The sequence below is a fragment of the Lithobates pipiens genome, unplaced genomic scaffold, assembly GCF_037356315.1.
Source record: "Lithobates pipiens isolate NorthernLeopardFrog02 unplaced genomic scaffold, aLitPip1_a1.2 Scaffold_27, whole genome shotgun sequence".
NCBI lineage: Eukaryota > Metazoa > Chordata > Amphibia > Anura > Ranidae > Lithobates > Lithobates pipiens.
This window is the reverse complement of record NW_027507788.1, coordinates 102,873,057-102,881,739: the sequence shown is the minus strand read 5'-3', so window position 1 is coordinate 102,881,739 and position 8,683 is coordinate 102,873,057. Positions and strand designations below refer to the sequence as shown.

The 8,683-nt window shown below is 46.3% G+C and overlaps 1 protein-coding gene across 1 annotated transcript in view; it reads left to right on the top strand.

The window, feature by feature from the left end:
* Positions 1–1,340: 1,340 nt before the first annotated feature.
* The window catches only part of LOC143934033 (ras-interacting protein 1-like), a 104,749-nt gene continuing 97,406 nt past the window's right edge, over positions 1,341–8,683 (top strand). The window contains 2 exon segments of the mRNA XM_077457280.1: positions 1,341–1,353; positions 1,356–1,473. Of these exon segments, the coding sequence (XP_077313406.1) occupies positions 1,341–1,353; positions 1,356–1,473 (131 nt within the window).

Genomic DNA, 8,683 nt, shown 5'->3' with positions numbered 1-8,683 from the left:
GTCGTACGTCATCACGTTCGACTCCGTCGGAGTTTGGTGTGATGGTGTGTGGTCAAGTCCGTTCGGTCGAAAAGTCCGCCAGAACTCCGTCGGAACTCCGGCGGAACTCCTTTGGAGGTCTGTCAGACTTAATCCCTCTCGTGTGTACGGGGCATAAGGGTACATATTCAAGTTTACACATTTCCTTGTTTTTCCTAATGTTTTTGATATATCACAATATTTCACTGTCTGTTTATGATGACATCAAAACGCGTTTTTCAAACATATGTCTTTTGTAACTCTATTTTAGATGTTAATATGCCTGTAAGCCTTTTATTCTCAACAAAAACCATAATAATTACTAACACACAATTGGTTACATGTGAACAACACCCCTGACCGAAATTGGATACAGGTTTGCGTTCAGGGACAATGGTTCTGGCAACATTCACGCTGAATGCTACTAAACATAGCATAGAGCAGGGATGGCGAACCTTGGCATCCCAGATGTTTTGGAACTACATTTCCCATGATGCTCCCCTGCAGAGTGCATGAGCATCATGGGAAATGTAGTTCCAAAACATCTGGGGTGCCAAGGTTCGCCATCACTGGCATAGAGTCTTCAGCTAATGGACCCATCACATGATCATGTACACCTCCACCAATCAACAGGTATTATTTTTTATAATTAATTTAAACGTTTAAAAATGTATACATTTCAGCTTACACTAACTTGTAAAGCCTGCATGAAAGTTTAGTGGTTGGGTTTACAGGTCTTTAAATAGCAATAGTATACTGGTTACACATTCGAATAGCGCAGTGTTTTTGGTTCTTTTTGAAACTTTAAATAGCAATGACAATTTATGCATAATATACTGTACATTCACATCAGTCTGTGCCCTCAAGGAGCTTACAATCTAAGGTCCTCTATCTCACCCGCTAACTTACACATACACACAAGGGCCAATTTACTAGGATGTTTTTGGAGGGTGTGAAGAAACCCACCAAATCACAGGGAGAACATGCAAATGTCATGTAGATAGTATTCTGACAGGGAAAGGCAGAAGCGCTAACACTAAGCCACTGTGCTGCTATTACTTTAAAGTATGTGCAATACATCAGTCAATAGAATATACTGCTTAACTTCAGTGGTGTTTCTTGTCAGTTTTGTTTTTTTGAAGTGTTGTTATTTAATCTCATATGTTTCAGAGATCGATAATCGCATAATAAAGTAAATCTGGTGTATCAAAGACCTTATGCAGATTTTAATAATGTGTAGTTACTGCAATTACTTTGACATTTTCTTTAATTTCATAGTAAGTTTTACTTTTTCTTCTCCCTAGCTCTGCAAAGGTTCTACAATGTTTCACGAAGAGAAAAGGAAGGAAGTCCCAGATTCGGGAAGTTACATTTTCCTGTGGGCCTCTGGATTAATTCTCCAAAGAAGCACTTTGCCAAGCTAGGCAGACGCTGGCCTAGTGTTGGCTCCATCAAGTAAGATTTCTCATTTCCTCCCCAGTCTGAATGTGTGTCAGAGTATAAGACAACTGTTCAGCGTCAGAGTTAATGTCCGTGACAAAAAATATCTTCATGATTTGTGCTGATCGATTTATTGGTTGATACACAGAATACGTATAAAGTAAGGGTGAGAAAAAATTGAGTTTTCATTTCCCTGAAATTTTAGCAAAATCCATCAGACATCTGTGAAATTAACCGTTATTTTAAAATGCATTTGAGTCAATGGTAAGGTGAAATTAGGGTGGATTTTAAAAGGCTTTGAATAACGCCTGAGAGTAGCTCCTTTTAACTATTCTGGACTTGTTCTCCTGTCCAAAAAGGGCACCACATTACCTTATTTTATATCCCCCCCAAAAAGTAATATAAAATCTAAAGCAACAATACACACATAAAGATCAATACACAACAATAGTATAACACAAGTACAAAGAACATTACAAGAAATAAACTAAAATAAAGAGTTTCCACTTAAGCGATTTCTCTTGTGGCGAAATCAGTCATTTCGCTGACATCACTCTGCTCGGTATTGACAGTAAGATATAAGTGTGTGGAACCCGAAATAGTGTAGAAATCACTTTATAAGCTCTTGCTGTCTTTGCCCAACTCCACACAAGGCATTTTCTTTTGTTTTGGATGAAATGACGAAGGGTTATGCTGGTCAAACACTATATGAAAAATCGGCCAAACCCAATTTTGAAAAACAAACATTCGGCCGCGAGTGCAAACGATAGTGCCATCATGTAATGACCAATAAATTGTTTAGTGGACATAAATGATTGCATTTTTTTGTTTGTTTTTTTACATATACCTAGTGCAAACAGTTCGGATGGGAAACACATTAACTTTTCAATTTATCATTGGTTCGGCAGAAAATCTGCAAACTTGTCATTCGTTTTTTTCGGCTCAAAAACGTCCCAACAACTATCGATTTTGTGCCCATTAACTGGCGGAAAAACAAACAAACTGACTAAGTGACCAAATTTTGGCCAATTTTTCGTATGGTCAGCATTAGAGTCAATGTCAGATCTGTCAGATTTATATTCTTGTCTGTGAATGTTAGGACAGGAATTAATAAGAAATCTCTCCAAGGACACAGACAAGAAACCTCATCCATTTTTTAGCAAGAGTGAGCAGGAGTAAAAAATCTGTGATTGTTTTCATTGCTGTCTGTTCTTTCCAATCTCAGTGATGACACTGAGCCCCAGTGGTGGCTGGTGCTCAATATTTGGGGGGGGGGGGACAGATCGTGACGATCAGTGCCTTATACCTTAGGAGGCCAATGCTGCTCCTCGCTCCAGCTTGCCGAGGAAAGAGCCGGGGCTGTTGCTTGTCCTCCCAGCTGAACAGGCATTGCTTCTCCTCCTGGCCAAACAGCAAGTAGGTCCTGAGACCCGATTAGCCAGGAGGCCTAAGATTCCCTGGTCAATCGGGTCTCAGGTCCCGCTTCCTGATTGGCTGGGAGGAGAAGCAGGAAGACATTAGCGAATATTAATTCGCTAATGCCACACAACTGGGTGGCCTCAGGGTGCAGTGCTCAGTGTCTCAGTGCCTCAGGCTCTAATCATGTGCTTCAAAACATAAAAAATGAAATCCATGCGTCCAGCGCCATGCATGTTGATTAGGGGCCAAACACATGGATTAGGGGGTGGCACCCCTAATGGATGGGCCGCCGCTGCTGAACTCTTCATTTTTTTTAACAAGTGTCACAGGGACAATGGATAGGAGCAAAGTACGTGGAAAGCTGCCTATACTCATAGATTTCTTTGGTTCAGCCTGCGGGCTGAACCAAAGAAATCGAACAGGTTTCCCTGTTGAGACAAATAATGTGGATGGACAAATTCCACCTGCTGGGCTAATGTATTCTGACAGCTGCTAGCACCGACTGCCAGAATATCCAGACAGTGCATGCAGCTGAATGGCTGTAGGCAGTGTTCAGCCACCTTTTTTTGGCCCGATTTCTTTAACAAAAATAAATAAAAAGTGTAATCAACTTTTGTTGAGCCAGCAGGGCTGCCCTGAGTACCTGTTGAAATTCTAACATGGTATGGCTATGTTACGTTGGTCCCTAATCAGTAGTACCACGGTGTTTTCTGCATTACACTTCTGCAATGAAGAACAGGTTGGTCACATGACCAAATTCATTCATTTGAATAGCGCTCACAGCTGTTATTATTTTTTTTTAAGCAGATGTATATCGCTGCTTTGTAAATTGGACTTTGGGTGCCAAGAATGAACGTGTTGCATATTCTGAGCCTAGTTTTTAATATTCCAGGCTGCTGCATATACCAAGAAGGAAAGTGTCCTATATCCCAAGGCTCCTACTAAAGTGCTATGCTAAGCAATGCCCACCTTTTTACATTGTGTTAGGGCTGGCGGTGCGAACAGCTGCACTGCCACCCCAGACACAAGGAGGCTTGTGCCAGGTGGACAAGAGTTCATGCATGATGCTGGTTTTAGGGCCAATTATGATGTGCAATTTTAGTGCAAAAACCAAATCACATTTTGCCTTTGCATATAATGTTTGTTCCTTGCAATGCATTCCGGAATATGTTTGATATTGTGGGGAGATTGTAGGAATTACAGCTGTGGCTGAGCCTTGAGAGCTGCGCAGGGTCAGAGCTTCAACCTCTATTGCCTGTCTCTGAGGGAAGTGTGGGAACAGGATTTTTACTGATGGTAGTTGAGTTTCTTCTGTATAGCAACAAGCAGAACATTTGCTCAAGTAGTAAATTACAATACAGTATTGAAAGGTACTGTGGGTCCGAGCCCCAGCTAAAGTAGAAAAATATCAAGCAAGTAATAATGCCATTTTAGTGGCCTCAGCTTTGCTTATTTAGCCACTTGCTTACTGGGCACTTACCTGTATACCCCCTTCCTGCCCAGGCCAATTTTCAGATTTCAGCGCTCTCACATTTTGAACGACAATTGTGCTGCCATGCAACACTGTACCCATATTACATTTTTATCAATTTTTTCACACAGAGCTTTGTTTTGGTGGTATTTATTCACCACTGTTTTTTTTATTTTTTGCAAAACAAACAAAAAAGCCTGAAAATTAAAAAAAAAAAATAGTTTTTCATATTTTGTTATAAAAGTTTGCTAACAGGTTATTTTTCTCCTTCACTGATGTGAGCTGATGAGACTGCACTGGTGGGCACTGATGAGGCAGAACTGATGGGTGGCATTGATAGGTGGCAGGGAAAGGTGGCACTGGAGGGCACTGATCAGCAGCACTGGTGGGCACTAAGGGGACAGATGTCCCTCTAGCAGAAGCCGGTTAACTGCTTTATTTTCTTGACGCTGACAGCGTGAGGAAACAAACAAGCCGATAACCAGATTCTGTTTATTTCCATGAACAGCTGATCACGCCTCCCAGCATTTTAAGCCTGTGCTTTAGTTGTCTTTCAGGCTATAGTGCGGGCGCCAAGTGGTTAAGCAAAAAAGAGGGGAGCTACAAAAACTGGAAGATAGGTACTACATTTTAAAATATTTTTGCAAAGCTATTAGGATACAGTAATTTTATTATTATTATGAATAGATGTGCAAAAAGATTAAAAATGGAGCAGCTCCAAGAAACATGTAGGATCAGTAAGTGAATTGTTAAACCTTAAAGTGCTTGTAAAGGCTTGAGATTTTTTACCTTCATGCATTTTGTGTGCAGCATTGCACTGTCGATCACCGCTAATGAGCCAATGAGAAGAGAGCAGGGGCGGGCCGAGCGACTCCCCATATGTGAATGGACACAGGGGCTTGGGAACGCCCATAGTAAGCTGCTTGCTATGGGGGCACTAGGCAGGAGGGAGGGTCCTTGAGCACTGGTGGACGACCTGAGAAGAGGCTAATCGGGGCCGTTCTGTGCAGTGGTTTTGCAGGTAAGTATAACATGTTTGTTAATAAAAAAAAAAGGAAAAAAAAAAAAAAGTTTAATATCACTTTAACAAGAAACTTGTTTAAGTTCAAACAAAAAATATCTGCTGATTCTGCCATAAATTTTGTAAACTGATAAGACCTCATACACACAGGTTGCTATAGACTAAAAGTATTCCAAGTGCTGTGTATAGCCCACCATACGTGGGAAAGGCTGTAACACGAGGCCATGCTCCTGGAACTACAGACGCTTCTGTGCATCAGTATTCACCTGCTAATGTGCATATGATACAATTCCTGAACACAAAACTTCTGCATTTGGGGAAATACGCTGTACGTGCATGTGCAGATAAATAACAATGCTTACAGCCATTCAACTGTATGGCAGACTGTACATGGCACTTGTGGACTTTAATTTTACACCCAGCATATTTTTAGCCTCTCGCTGTCCATGTGTATGAGGCCATACTCCCTGTGCTCACTGCCTGTGCTGTACTCCTAAGCTGGCTATCCATGGCTCGAATTTCGGTGGATTCCTGTAAATCTTCCAAAATTCAAGCAGTGAATGTCCCTGCTGGCACCACGAGACCTGACCAACTTCAATTAAGAAATTGAAGGAGCTGGGTGGAAGTTAGCAAAGCGGTGACTGCAGCCATTCAGATTGCCAGCTGTCAGAATACAATAGCCAGCAGCCAGAGATTCATCCATCCATGCTGTTCAGCATGGTTTTGGGAGCCAAGTGCTTTCTCTAAAAACGAAATGCGTTTCGCTGGCTTAATCAGTTATCTTGAGGTGAGGGGAAATGTTCTGCAATCCTACCCAAAGTTGACAATGCTTCTCCATCATAGTTACTAATTAGTGGGGTGAACATTGCCACCCTAGGATAGTGATGGCAAACTTTTTTGAGCCTGAGTGCCCAAACTGAAGTTAATAAGTTGGTTTTGTGTTGCAAAGTGCCAAGACAACAATTTGCGCGAGAGAGGGGATAAGCGAAAGAGATGGGGGTTTGTGAGACAGAGGGATGGGGGGTGTGAGACAGAGGGATGGGGGGTGTGAGACAGAGGGATGGGGGGGGTGTGTGTGAGAGAGAGATGGGGGTGTGTGTGTGAGAGAGAGAGATGGGGGGGTGTGTGTGTGTGAGAGAGAGAGATGGGGGGGGGTGTGTGTGAGAGAGAGATGGGGGGGGTGTGTGTGAGAGAGATATGGGGGGGGTGTGTGTGAGAGAGAGAGATGGGGGGTGTGTGTGAGAGAGAGATGGGGGGGTGTGTGTGAGAGAGAGATGGGGGGTGTGTGTGAGAGAGAGATGGGGGGGTGTGTGTGAGAGAGAGATGGGGGGGTGTGTGTGAGAGAGAGATGGGGGGTGTGTGTGAGAGAGAGATGGGGGGTGTGTGTGAGAGAGATGGGGGGGTGTGTGTGAGGGAGAGATGGGGGGGGTGTGTGTGAGAGAGAGAGATGGGGGGTGTGTGTGAGAGAGAGATGGGGGGGTGTGTGTGAGAGAGAGATGGGGGGGTGTGTGTGAGAGAGAGATGGGGGGGGTGTGTGTGAGAGAGAGATGGGGGGGGTGTGTGTGAGAGAGAGAGATGGGGGGGGTGTGTGTGAGAGAGAGAGATGGGGGGGGTGTGTGTGAGAGAGAGAGATGGGGGGGGTGTGTGTGAGAGAGAGATGGGGGGGTGTGTGTGAGAGAGAGATGGGGGGGTGTGTGTGAGAGAGAGATGGGGGGGTGTGTGTGAGAGAGAGATGGGGGTGTGTGTGTGAGAGAGAGATGGGGGGGTGTGTGTGAGAGAGAGATGGGGGGGTGTGTGTGAGAGAGAGATGGGGGGGTGTGTGTGAGAGAGAGATGGGGGGGTGTGTGTGAGAGAGAGATGGGGGTGTGTGTGTGAGAGAGAGATGGGGGTGTGTGTGAGAGAGAGATGGGGGGTGTGTGTGAGGGAGAGATGGGGGGTGTGTGTGAGAGAGACATGGGGGGTGTGTGTGTGAGAGAGAGACATGGGGGTGAGAGAGAGATGGGGGTGAGAGAGAGATGGGGGTGTGTGCGAGAGAGAGAGAGAGAGAGATGGGGGGTGTGCGAGAGAGAGAGAGAAAGATGGGGGGGTGTGAGAGAGAAAGATGGGGGGGTGTGCGAGAGAGAGATGGGGGGGGTGTGTGCGAGAGAGAGATGGGGGGGGTGTGTGAGAGAGAGATGGGGGGTGTGTGTGAGAGAGACATGGGGGGGTGTGTGTGAGAGAGAGAGACATGGGGGTGAGAGAGAGATGGGGGTGTGTGCGAGAGAGAGAGAGAGATGGGGGTGTGTGCGAGAGAGAGGGAGAGAGAGATGGGGGGTGTGTGTGAGAGAGAGATGAGGGGTGTGTGTGAGAGAGAGACATGGGGGGTGTGTGTGAGAGAGAGAGACATGGGTGTGAGAGAGAGAGGGGTGTGTGCGAGAGAGAGATGGGGGGTGGTGCGAGAGAGAGAGAGAGAGATGGGGGTGTGTGCGAGAAGAGAGAGAAAGATGGGGGGGTGTGAGAGAGAGAGATGGGGGGTGTGAGAGAGAGAGAGGTGGGGGGGTGTGAGAGAGAGAGAGAGGTGGGGGGGTGAGAGAGAGAGAGAGACATGGGGGTGAGAGAGAGATGGGGGTGTGTGCGAGAGGGAGAGAGATGGGGGGGGTGCGAGAGCGAGAGAGAAAGATGGGGGGTGTGTGAGAGAGAGAGAGATGGGGGTGTGTGAGAGAGAGAGAGTTGGGGGTGTGTGTGAGAGAGAGAGAGAGGAGAGAGTTGGGGGTGTGTGAGAGAGAGAGAGAATGGGGGTGTGTGAGAGAGAGAGAGAGAGATGGGGGGTGTGTGAGAGAGAGAGAGAGATGGGGGTGTGTGAGAGAGAGAGAGAGAGATGGGGGTGTGTGAGAGAGAGAGAGAGATGGGGGTGTGTGAGAGGAGAGATGGGGGTGTGTGTGAGAGAGAGAGAGAGAGAGAGATGGGGGTGTGTGAGAGAGAGAGAGAGATGGGGGTGTGTGTGAGAGAGAGAGAGATGGGGGGGTGTGAGAGAGAGAGAGATGGGGGGTGTGTGAGAGAGAGATGGGGTGAGAGAGAGAGCTCGGGGGGGGTGAGAGAGAGAGATGGGGTGTGAGAGAGAGAGAGAGGTGGGGGTGTGAGAGAGAGGTGGGGTGGGGGGGGTGTGAGAGAGAGAGAGCGAGATGGGGGGTGTGAGAGAGATGGGGGGGGTGAGAGAGAGAGATGGGGGTGTGTGTGAGAGAGAGAGACATGGGGGTGAGGAGAGATGGGGGTGTTTGTGTATGTGAGAGGGAGAGGGGGCTGAGGAAGAAGGGGGGGTGTGAGAGGAGAGCGAG